The sequence below is a fragment of the Mangifera indica genome, chromosome 13, assembly GCF_011075055.1.
Source record: "Mangifera indica cultivar Alphonso chromosome 13, CATAS_Mindica_2.1, whole genome shotgun sequence".
NCBI lineage: Eukaryota > Viridiplantae > Streptophyta > Magnoliopsida > Sapindales > Anacardiaceae > Mangifera > Mangifera indica.
The window spans coordinates 10,347,274-10,360,354 of NC_058149.1; the positions used below are offsets into that span (position 1 = coordinate 10,347,274).

Below are 13,081 nucleotides of genomic sequence, written 5' to 3' on the forward strand. Positions count from 1 at the left end.
GGATTTCTCTCCCCATCGGTGCTCCCACTCCTCTTGGTGCTAAGCAATGCAAATCTCTGACATTTTGGCTTTCTTCTTCGGTGTGAACTGAAGAGACGCGCGATCCCATCTCTGTCGTCTCTGGTTCTGTTGTCTGATTTTACCACTGGTTCTGTTATTTTAATAGGCCAAAAGACTTATTACCGGTGCCCAACTAGAGACAAAGACGACTAGAAGAAGATGACTTCGGCGTGACGAAGCCGCAGAGGTAGAGACTTGATCAGGTGTCTCTTCAGTTCGTGTCCAAGAAGGTAGCCAAAACGTCAAAGATATTGTTTCTCTCAGCACTGGGAGGAATGGGGGTGCCAGTAGGGAGAGAGATTCAGCTGAAGAAGTAGTCGAAGATGGATTTCGGTGGCTGGAAATGTTGGAAGGAAAATGGAAACCTATGGGAGAAAATGTCACTTTTTTAAACTTAAGTTTGGAAAAAATTTATAAGTTTTCTAAATTGTAGGAAAAAAATAATATAAAATTTTATGTTTTATAATATTATTAATTTAATAATAATTTTACTTCAGTAACTGACTGGTTCGGTTAACTTTAATAACTAATAAGTGGGTATCTTGGTTTTCGAAACTTAGTGAATAGGATTTTGTGATTACACTAAACCTTGGGTGGGAATATGTGTTTTGGCCATTATTCTATATAAAGGCAAATGACTATTTTTCGACCTACGAAAGTAAGTTTTATTGATTAAGAGTGACACCTAGTGTTTTACGAAGATTTAAGTTTGAGATCCGTATATGTTAAATCAAAATAAAACTTTTAAATTATCTAAATCACTTATTAGGTTTAAAATTTAATCTATTCAATCTGATTATTTTGATCTTGTAGAGACAGTCAAATTCAGGTGGGATTGAAAACTTTCATGAAATGATCTTCAAAGTAGATTTACTCATTCTTAAATGGTAAAAAAGTCATTTACTCATTCTTTCACCTCTCAAAAGACAAAACAACCCGATTCTCATCTTCTTCGTAGTAATGAACACCACCATGTTTCCCAGGTTTAGAAATCCCTTTTCCTATAAAACCATCTTCATTATTCAGGAACCCTCCTTTCTCATCCAAATTTACCATCATGCGAACATAATCATTCTTCAAATTTCTCTAAGGCTTAAACTGTCATGAGAACCTAGCCATAAGTCATTTTTCAAATTTCCCAAAGCATAAAGTCTCGTGATAAACCAGTCATAAAGTCTTCGAAGTCCTAATGGTGGCGGTGGCAGTGGCAGTGGCAGGATCAAGGCCTGGAATCGTCAGCGGCAGGTGAAGGCACAGGAGTCCTGGTCTAAGTAGTAACGAACAAAGATGGAGAATCCATGTGATTGGAGGTGTGATCAAATGGTTGAGACTTGAGACTTGAGTTGTGATCAAACGGTTGTAACACTTAATAAATCTCATTCAATCTTAGTCCTTTCATATCGTAAATTCGTAATTCGTCGGATCATATGGCTTACGACACCTATCCTCAATGCACAGGCAAATCCTGTTAATAACTCCTTGTTGCAGACAAGATAAAGATGAAATTGTCATTTTACATAATTAATGTAGGAGTGTACTCAATTTATCACGCATGCACGGGCCTTACTACATCATCCCATAATCATAGTTTGCATTCTCAATTAATCCTAAATTATTCACAGTACATGTTGTACACAAAACTCTTTTTTATTTTTTTTGGCTGAGGAGTCTCTTTGTATTGGTTGCGCAAGTAAACTCCGGGACATAATCTAGTTTTTCTTTTTAGCTGAGGAGTCTCTTTGAATTGATTGAACAAGTAAATTTTAGGACATGAAGATTAGACCTATAATTATTATGTTAGATAAGTTAAGATTTTACAGACATGATAAAAGCTTAAACTTAGGTCTTTTCCTTAAAAGTTTGAAACGGTCTCAAAACTCTAGTTTTGTTAATCTTCATTACATGTAAGGGACGTTTGGTTTGAGTAATATTTTATTATCAAAATAAAAAAATTATCATAAAGATATATTACTGAGAAGATTATTGGGTATAAATGATTACTATGTTTGATAAAATTTAATAAAAATCGATGGTATAAATAATTAATGTGTTTGATTAACGGTAAAAAAAGAATACTAATAAATTATTTTACTTAAATGTCTTTGAATATAATTATTTTTAAATATTTTTTATTATATTAATTAAAAATAAATTTATTTTTGTCTTAACAAATTAATAAATAATAATATAATTATAATAAAATCAAAATTACATTAATAATCTTTTAATACATAAAGTAAAAGTGATAATCAGATTACCATCTATATTACTTGTCACATCAATATTAATAATAAAATATTACTGTAATATTTTATTACTGATAAACGAAATAAGATAATGTAAGTAATAAAAGATAGATTACTAAGATAATCTTTAAAATACTGTAACCAAACACTCCATAATGATATCATAAATTCCCAGAATCGTACCATGCTTACCATTCAAATGATTCATTTACATTTTTACACATTCTAAATTACATGACACATCAACATGACCAAAACTTACACAAATCCAGAAATAAGATGGGATGATAGCCTACTTACTTTTCCGTCGGAGATTTGTTAATCTTCACATGCTATTCCGGTGACTCACCTTCCGGGGAAGCAACTGAGTCCTCGGAAACCTCTCAAATCTCTCTCTTTCTCTCTCAATTTTAGTCTGCGGAGTTCCAAGAAAAAGAAATAAAAGCTTAAAAACCTTTTGGTAGAAACAGGACTTCCTTAAAGAATTTTTCAACATAAACCATTCTGATCGACCGCTTAGCGTACCACTCATGCGCACGGGCGTTCATAACAGTTCAACAACCTCAATCGTTTTCTCCTCCAAAGCCATGATTATCAAATGACTTCCTATCTTGCACGGTCGTATATGATGTCAAATTACCAAATTTGTCCTTGAGCAATAGATCATTCTACATGAACAATTCCTAAATACCGAATGGACATGCCTTTATCATGCATGATTATTCATCTCGTAATTTCAAATTTATATAAAGTTAAAATTTATGAAAAATTATAACACTTTTGATATGTATATATGAGTGTTATAAATAAACGTGCACTCTAATATCACTTGAAAGAGTTTGATAATCAATAAAACAAATAAGTCGGAGCAAAGTATAGTATTTTACAATAAAAAAATAACCAAAAGAGCATCCCGATAGATGAAATGATCTTTTTATACACAATTTTATAACATATTGAAAATATATAATTGTGTTTATAGGTTTTGCCACACAAATTTTACCCGCATCTATTTTCACTTTTTTCGTCATTACAATGGCATGACTAAACGTGAGAACACTTTAGGAAGTTTCGAAGGTGCTAGCATGTATAAGTTTTTATTGATTGAATTGGGATTGGAGATGAAAAATTGAGAGAGAATTTTTCCATTTTTCCCATGAATGGAATCACTAGATCCAAGTGTAAAGATAATTTAATAAAATTATATATTTTTATTTTGAGTATATAAATATATATATTTAATATATATAATTATATAATTTAAAATTTAAAATAAAATAATAATTAATAATATATATTATTATGTATTTATTTATATATTTAAAAATAATACATATAAAATTACTCAAAATAATTTTCTCAAGTGAAATGAAATAATAGAGTACGAAAACAGTAGTTGGGGGAAATTTGGTCCTGGGGAGCTGTCTGAAATGGTGAAGTGGGATTGTACAAGGCCAAACGACTATTTCCCACCCAAGGTATGCTGTAATGACAAGTTTCCCCCCTTTAACTATGGAAATACCAAACACCTACCCATGGCCAGTTAAAAGTAACGGGGTTAAGGGTAAAATTGTCATTTTCTCTATAATATTAAAAAATAAACTAAAATATAATTTCCTTTTGCCCCCCTAAAGTTTGAAAACAAAAATTTTCCCCCAGCCTAAGTTTAAGAAAATGGCAGTTTCACCCCAGGGTTTGGTTTTGAAATCTCCGGCGACCTCTCCGGCTCCGTTGCCGACGGCTTCTCCCTCCCGAAGAATCCTCTCCTTCCGGTGATCGGTTTCCTCCCATTTGGAGGCCCGATCGTCGCCGGAAAAGCGGTGGGAGACGAAGAACTTCGTCTCCCACCGCTTTTTCGGCGACGATCGGGCCTCCAAATGGGAGGAAACCGATCACCGGAAGGAGAGGATTCTTCGGGAGGGAGAAGCCGTCGGCAACGGAGCCGGAGAGGTCGCCGGAGATTTCAAAACCAAACCCTAGGGTGAAACTGCCATTTTCTTAAACTTAGGCTGGGGGAAAATTTTTGTTTTCAAACTTTAGGGGGCAAAAGGAGATAAAATTCTCAGGCGTTAGGGTTCTGTTAAATTTAACTGGCCATGGGTGGGTGTTTGGTATTTCCATAGTTAAAGGGGGGAAACTTGTCATTACAGCATACCTTGGGTGGGAAATAGTCGTTTGGCCATTGTACAAGGAGAAAAGCTTGTTGGCATGTGTTGGCTGGGCCTGGGGATGAAAACAGTAACACTGCCAAGACTGCACAATACTTGTACAATTCCTGCCAAACTTGTAACACTTGAATAGTTTCTCTGTATTAAATGCAGACGACAAACGCTCAGTTGCTCCCTCTTCTTCTTACTAATATTTGTTCAGTTACACTTTTAAATTGAACCCTCTTTCTAGGGCTGGCTGGATTCCAGCTTAGAGTTCGATGGCTTGACTTGGTTTATTTGAAATCAAATTTGAATTTGTTTTAAAAGAGTTTGAGTTCGGTTTTTTTGAAAAAAAAATTAAATTTGAGTTTAATTTGAATCAAATTTTAAGTTAGATTTATTATTAAAATGATATTATTTTAATATATATATAGATTAAAATAATACTATTTTGTATTGAATTTTTTAAGATCATCAATTTTGATTAGCTGAACACCTATAAATCTTAAATTTGAGTTTAAACTCACTTGAGTTGAGCTTGTTTCAAGATAAGCTTGATTTCTAATTTAATCTTACCTCTTTTGTCTAGTGCCTTCGACCAAAATCTACACAAAACAAATCTTAAACCATAGGTTAAGCAAGTTATTTTGGAAACACAGATTTTCACTTAAACAACCTAGTATGCATCTGGTTTAGAATACTTAATTAAGTAATCAGATGACAGATGATATAATCATGCGATTGAGTATTATTATATTTTTAATTTAAAATCATCTAATTATATGATAATATATTATTTAATTACATAATTTGATATTCAAAATTGAATATATATAATTTTATTGTTCCCGCTTAACTATCACATTCTTCACTGTTCTTTTTTCAGGTTTGGCTCAACTCAAACCTCTTGAAAGTAATTTAGTAAAATGTATATGTATATATTTTTTAATATATTATAAAATATATATAATATGTTATTATATAATTAAATAATTTTAAATTAAAAATAAAATAATACTCAATTATATAATGATATATCATTTGTACACTAAAAAATATGTATATATGGTATTGCTCTTTTGACAATGGATGAATACAATAAAATAGGTATACAGATGATATATTATTATATGATTTAATAATTTTAAATTAAAAATAAAATAATACATAATCATATAAGAATACAATATATATATGTATTTCTTTTATATATTTAAAATGTATACATATAATATTTTTAGGATGGATATTACTTCTAACATAACAAAACAAAAAAACAAAGTGAAAAAATAAATATATGTGATTAAACATAGAACAATTCTCTATATATATATATATATATATATATATATATATATATATATATATATATATAAATAATATTTTATTATGAAATTGAATATTATTTAATTATTAATTTATATTATATATATTTATTTATAAATTAAAAAGAAATACACCTAATTTTATCTATGAAGTTAAAAGGCCAAAAGAGAGACAAGATTGCAGAAATGTCTGTGAATTTAAAAGAGTTGCTGGCTCTGGACTAATATTTCTGATACCTCATTTTCTCAATTTCCCACGATGAAAAGGGTCAAATACTTAAGTGGGGAGCACTTGGGTGGGTCTGTATTAAAGGAACAGAGCAAAAAGTAAAAGAGTTAAGTGGCAGTAAAATATGGTGACCGTACAATCGTCTCAGGAGCAGGCATTGGCCTGGTAATAGTCTGACATCATCATCATAATCATAATAATAATAATAATAATAATAATCGGTTGTCAATTTTTTATCTATATGGGGTAAGCAACTTAAAAATTTTAATTTAAAAATTTTATTAAAAATATTTAAATTTATACTTTTTTATGTAAAATTTTTTATTATTTAAATATTTTTATTTAAAATTATTAATTTTATCATATTTTTTTATAACAAAAAATATTGTTTAAATTAAATATATTTTTAAAATTGAAATCAATTATATTAAATATATCAAATTTTAAATATAATAATTAATCTTATAATCTCATATCTTATTATATATTATAATTTCATTTAAATAAGTGTTTGAAATCTTAAAAGGCCAAAGGACTATTTCCCACCCAAGGCATATTTTTTTTTGTATAGTCTCATCCATTAACTTTGAAAAGCTCATTACTTATCTATAAACCGTTAAAAAAAATGAAATAAAAGGTAAAATCATCATTTTATCTGTAATAATAAAAATAAATTAAAATTTAATCCTTTTTTCCCCCCCTAACCCTTAAAAACTAATCATTTTTCCCTAGGCCAAGTTTTGAAAAATAGCATTCTCCCTCCTAGAGTTTAGTTTTCAATCCCCGACGCCAAATTCGATGACGAAGCCTTCCCAATGCACCACTATACTCAGACGACCTCTCTTCTCTCCTCTGGAATGTCGATTGACCCAGATATGACGTCATCTTCACCTAAAAAGTTGAAGAGCTTCATCGAGAGATGAAGCTCTTCGTCTTCCTAGACTGAGACAAGGTCGTCGTCTTCATTTGGGAAGACGGAGAGCTTCGTCTCCCGACGAAGCTCTTCAACTTTTCAGACGAAGATGACATCAGATCTGGGCCAATTGGTGTTTCAAAGGAGAGAAGAGAGGCTGTCGGAGCATAGTGGTGTATTAGAAAGGCTTCGTCTTCGACAATGACATCGAATTTGACATCGGAGATTGAAAACTAAATCCTAAAAGGGAGAATGTTATTTTTTAAAACTTAACCTATGAGGAAATGGTTAGTTTTTAAGGGTTAAAAAAGAAAAAAGAGATAAAATTTTAAGAAGTTAGGATTCTGTAAAATTTAATTGCTTATAAACTGTATTTAGTATTTTTAAAATTAAAAAAAAGAAATTTGAGGATACCGCATACCTTGGGTGGGAAATAATCCTTTCGCCATCTTAAAAATAGTTGGGGTGAGGAAGCAAAACTTGTACGTAGTAGGTAGTATAGTATCACCTCGGTTATAACCCCACTTAAGCAACTGGATCGAAGCTAATTCACAGTCTTTCAATCCACTATCCCTTTGAACTTCAGGCTTTAGTTTATGGGTTTCCGCAGAGGTGTCAGAAACATCAGACAGCAGTTGCAGGAGCAGAACCTACAGACAGGTGCAGTCATAATCTGAGCAGCTATCAGGGAGAGAAAAAGAAGAAAAAGGACAAGAAAGAGAAATGTGGCAACACAGTAATCAGAACCGTTGGTTTTACCATGTACAGTAGATTCTGCAGGCCAATGGTCCCTGAAATAAATATACCTACTCTACTAACACTGAGCCCTCCTCTACTGTGGTTCTAAGTAATCAACCAAGAACTATATTTTTCACTGAAATTTACCATCATTTCTCTCACTTTCTCACCTTGTTTCTTAACACCAAAGCAACTTTCTTTTTTGAATTTTCTGAATCTTGTTTGTTTCATGCTTCATTCACTCACAAGTCACAATGAGTGGAAGAAATATATTTCCTTTCACAGCGTCTCAGTGGCAAGAACTTGAACGTCAAGCTCTAATCTTTAAGTATATGGTCTCAGGAATCCCTATTCCTCCTGAGCTCCTCTTCACCATCAAGAGAAGTTGTTTTGACTCTCCACTCCCTTCCAAGCTCTTCTCTCATCAACGTCAACACCAACATGGTTGATTAACGACAGTTTTAGAATGTCTTTCTTTTGATGGGTTATTTATTTTGTGCTTTTAATGAGGTTAATTGGGTTTTGTGGGTGCAGTTGGGTGGAACTGTTTTCAGATTGGTTTAGGGAGAAAAATAGACCCAGAGCCAGGGAGGTGTAGAAGAACTGATGGAAAGAAATGGAGGTGCTCAAAAGAAGCATGCCCAGATTCAAAGTACTGTGAGAGACACATGCATAGGGGCAAGAATCGTTCAAGAAAGCCTGTGGAAGTTACTTCAAAAACACCACCTCAATTTAATCCATTAACAGAAACCATTTCACCTATTACCAAAAACTCTTCTTTTGTCAACCCATCTTCTGAAACTCTTCAAATTCACTATCCTATTCCTTCTTTTAACAACTCCCTTCTCGCTACCCGTCCCTTTTTATATTCTTCAAAGCCTCAGGAAAGTTTAAACTTAAACTCTAGTAACTTGGCTTTGGATTCTGGTTCTTTCTCCCAGACTGACTTCAGGTTTGTCTAAAACAAGGTTGAAGATTTTTAGGCTTTCTGTTTCCTTAGATCTCTTTTATTAACAAGGTTTTGGTTTTTCTTTTGTTGTGATTTAAGAAGAAACAGATATGTTTATGATTTGAAAGAGGAGCATGTTGATGAGCATGCTTTCTTCTCTGAACCATCAGGAACTATAAGGAGTTTCTCTGGTTCATCTCTGGATGATTCTTGGCAACTTACTCCATTGACTATGAGTTCCTCTTCTTCTTCTTCTTCTTCTAAGCAGAGGGGTTGCTCTGGTCTGCAGAATGATTACTCTTACTTGCAACTTCAAAGTCTCAGTGATCACACTCCAAAGCAACAAGAACATGAAGGACCCCAAAAGACTGTTCACAGATTCTTTGATGAGTGGCCACCAAAAACCAGAGATTCATGGCTTGATTTAGATGATAAATCATCAAATAGTGCATCTGTTTCAACCACCAGGCTCTCAATTTCTATTCCTTCTGCTTATGACTTTCCCATCTTCAATTCAAGAGCTCCATGATGGTAATTGAACGGTCGTTTTCACACTTTCAAGTTGTTGTATCAATTGATTAACCATCATTTATTCAAAACCTAAAACTCTTGCTCTACTGTCTGTTATTATGCAGATGGTTGAATTCTTAGTGATTGGCTTGTGTTCTTAGGACTGTTGATTTTAGTTTCTTTTTTGGGCATTTCTGCTAAATTTGGTGAAGTTTCATTATGTGTATTTAATGAAGGACCCAATGTAATAACTCCCCTTTCTACTTGACTTAATTGATTATGGATCATGACAGCCAAAATCTGTTTTATTAATGTAAATCTTCTGGGATTCTCATGTTTGCTTTGAATGTTGCCTTAAGCTCATTAAAATTGTAATTGAGGGGCCAACAATGTTTCCAAGGTTTTCACAAATTTATCACTTACATCTTCTCTAGACTGCACTTGCCAGAGGGTGTACCCCTTATGTATTCTTTAAAACTCACACAAAGGGATTTTTTTTTAAACAGAGTATAACTTGTTCAAAGGTTTTAAATAATAATCAACATAACATATAAATGGATAATATATACCCATATATTAAATGGAGTGAATTATATTTTCCATCCAAGGTTTGGTCAAGAAAAACTTTTTCAAATCTTAAATATAAATATCATTTTTTCACTCAAAACCTAATATTTATAGTGTCAATAAATTATATCACCGGATCATTCATAATTGTTTTACTTTTCAAAATTATCATATCACCTCATATTAAAAAATCACTACTGTTACTATTTAAGTCATCGCGGCCTTAGCCCTTACAACCCACCCAACCTTGCAAGCCAGCCTTACTCGCTCACCAACCGTCTTTCACTTCTTTGTCGCAATCCCCCCCACACAACTATTTTTTTATGACAAGGAACTCTACTCTATTAAACCATCCATTCAGAATCAAACTAACCCCACTGAGTAAATTAAATCTTGAATATGAGTCTAATGAATAACTCAACAATCACTGTACTAAGTAATTCAAGAATTTGATCTTAATAGGATACTTATAGGTCTCAAACTCAGACCCTTTTGAGACTATTTAGGGATTCTACACTTAGTCATTCAAGCTACCCTTTGGGGACACCTCACAACTATTGTTGCCACCAAGTCATTGTGGCTCTCATGGGTTTCAAAGCCTCTGTTCTTTCCAAAACACTAATGAATATCACTGTGTCTTTTGCTTTCAATGACCTAATCCCCTTGCTCATCACACTAGTCTTCTTCTTCACCCATGAATTCATCATAAATGGATTAAAATACCTGATCACATTAGAACAAGTCTTTATGCATGTTGATAACCCATTCTAGCTATTTTGTTGGTTTCGAAGCATTTTGACAAGATCTTTCTAAAGTTAGTGAAGTCTTCATGTGTGGTCGAGACAGAAAAATTGTTTGTAAAGCTTAAGAAATTTCCAATGATAAGTTATAGTTATTTAGTGAAAACTAGAGTTACCAAAATTAGAAGGATTGAATTCCAGGTTTTCAAACCTATAAATATGCCAAATATCATGTTTAAAACGTTAATGTGAGATATATAAAATGACTACTCTTTTTATTTTATTTTTTCAAAATTCTTGGATAATAAAATTATTATTTTACCTTTATAATGTTAGTTTCTTTAAAATAAGTTAGGTTTTGGATGTGAAATTATAATTTATGTATTATATAATCGACAAAGTGTTTTCACACCAAACATAAAGTGGGAAAATGTAATTTCATCTAGTAATTACAAGTAAATTTCTCTAATATAAATTAGAGTAATATTACATACATTAATATTATATACCAACAACAAAAATATAGACTTTGACATATCCATCATATAATATAATATTGTCTCATCGAAATTATAATTACTTAATAACATAATTATATGTTATTATTTATACTTTATTTATAAACATTGTTAGCGCATGAATATCTCTTTGAAATATAACATTGAGAAATTGAGTGAGGAACATCACAAATTTAAAACTTGCTATAAGAATGATTTAGGCTAATGCTTTTGGGATTGATTTAGAAGTTTCATTGGCAACTCATAGTAAAGGCCATGCTTTGATTGTCCTTAAAGATGAGAAAATCACATTCCGAATTGTCCTGAGAAAATTTGGGAATCATTTTTATATAATTAAATAATTTTAAATTTAAATTAAAATAATATTTAAATATATAATAATATATTATTTATATATAAAAATTATATATTAAAAATATATACACAACCTTTAATGGGTTAGCTAAAGTCTCATTACTTTTTCGCAGTGCAAATGGAGTGGTTGGTAGCATTGAACGAAGAAAATTGGAACGTGCGGTAAAGACAAGGGGCAAGTCGGTCAGGAAAACAAGGTTGGGCAGCAGACATAAAGTTCTGAGAAGTTTGGCTCAAAAACAGAAGAAATAATGAGATGGTGTTTTTACAGAGTGCAGAGTTTGCAAACACAAAGACTTACACATTGATCAGTAGCACAGTGGCCGCCAGTGGGTGCAGAACTGATCCTCCCCTTTTCAATGCTCCCAACCCCACTTGTCAGTCTGACTCTCCTTCTTTGTCAGGCCCCATCGCATTTAGTATATGAATTAATTAATATTATTATATTTAATTAATAAAATAATATAAATAAATAATATTTAAAAAATAAAGTTATTTGTATAAATAAATCTTATTGACTCTTTTATTAATAACATAAAACAAAAAGAGGAGCAAATCAGTGCATGGCATGTGATGAACTCCCGCTCGCATCTCTTTTAGCAAAATGTGATGGTGCAAAAATTGGAATTGGGGCAGGACTTTTACAATTTAGTCGTGCATTCAAAGGCACGCCTGTACATCAATGAATGCATAAACAACCATGAAGACTTGGTCTTGAACATTCATGCAAGAATCATATGCACGCTCATATAAGATCATTAGGCAACCGTACATAAAATTGTTTTAATTGATTTAAGGGATGTTTAAGGGTATGTTAAAATATTGAGATTTGCCCAAGAGAGAGGGTAAGAATAGGCAAGAAGATTAGAAACATGAACACTAGGTGAAAGCTAGATAGTGGTTACATAAGATGAGATGATTCATGGGATCGAGAGATAGAACTTTGAGAATATATTTTTGAGATAAGATAGATCATAGATGAATAGATGATTCTAGGTGATTGAGTCAAAATAGAAACATGGAAGTCTCATAGAACACATGTGACGCTTGGATACTCCGAGAGTGGATGCAAAGGAAAAAGCATTCTTGTAGATTATGAGATGAGACACCACCCACAAAATATGAAATGTAGGGTATGTTAATGAGAATATTGTTGCAAGAGAACATCTGCGATATATGTTTTATACTCGTAAATAGGGTAATGAGATACTCTATCGATTGATGTCGATTAATATGTATGTCAAGACTAAAAGTCTATTGATTGACTCAGGACATGTTAGGACATAGATAATCTATTGATTGACATCCCTAATATAATTCTGCTTAGACTATAAGTCTATCGATTGATAATCATAATAAAATGACCAAGACACAAATAGCCTTACAGATGAGTCATATGGTCATGATGCTAAATCATTGTCAAAACTTAGTACGAGCAATAGAGAATGATAAAATAAAAGATTGATAGTTGAACTTTCTTTTACCATAGATGAGACAAAGTAATATGTACATGTTAGTGTTTCAAGTTATCCAAATTAGGTTTAGACAACCCTATATGATGAGAGCAATTAATTTTCGAGTACAAATTTGAAAACAAGAAGGGGAATAATATGTTTGATTATTGTAGGATATATACTCTTGTACTCCTACGATTGAATGTTTTGTTATTCACTCTTTTCTCTTCGTAAAGATGATGATGTGATAGGGCAATGACAAGGTGGCCGTTCTCCTATTAGATGTATTTTGATTTTAATTTATAGTTTTTTAAACTTATTATTTTAT

At 32.1% G+C, this 13,081-nt stretch overlaps 1 protein-coding gene across 4 annotated transcripts; it reads left to right on the forward strand.

Moving 5' to 3' along the window:
• The first annotated feature begins 7,734 nt into the window (after positions 1-7,734).
• On the forward strand, positions 7,735-9,467 carry LOC123194426 (growth-regulating factor 1-like). 4 transcript variants are annotated; one of them, XM_044607615.1, is made up of 4 exons: positions 7,735-8,105; positions 8,196-8,613; positions 8,710-9,141; positions 9,246-9,467. In XM_044607615.1, exons 1-3 carry the CDS (start codon positions 7,916-7,918, stop codon positions 9,137-9,139), a joined length of 1,038 nt encoding a protein of 345 aa, XP_044463550.1. In that variant the 5' UTR covers positions 7,735-7,915; the 3' UTR covers positions 9,140-9,141; positions 9,246-9,467. The 4 variants fall into 4 exon arrangements, with proteins under 4 accessions (XP_044463550.1, XP_044463552.1, XP_044463551.1 ...); XM_044607617.1 differs by having other exon boundaries at positions 8,719-9,467; XM_044607616.1 differs by having other exon boundaries at positions 7,738-8,105; positions 8,713-9,467.
• The last annotated feature ends 3,614 nt before the right edge of the window (positions 9,468-13,081 follow it).

What these genes read in the sequence shown, in the direction of transcription:
- LOC123194426 (XM_044607615.1), top strand. Translation starts at nt 7,916, where the DNA reads ATGAGTGGAAGAAATATATTTCCTTTCACAGCGTCTCAGTGGCAAGAA. An exon ending in TCAACGTCAACACCAACATG is followed by an intron (nt 8,106 to 8,195) that starts GTTGATTAACGA and finishes TTGTGGGTGCAG; the next exon opens with TTGGGTGGAACTGTTTTCAG. An exon ending in TTCTCCCAGACTGACTTCAG is followed by an intron (nt 8,614 to 8,709) that starts GTTTGTCTAAAA and finishes TTGTGATTTAAG; the next exon opens with AAGAAACAGATATGTTTATG.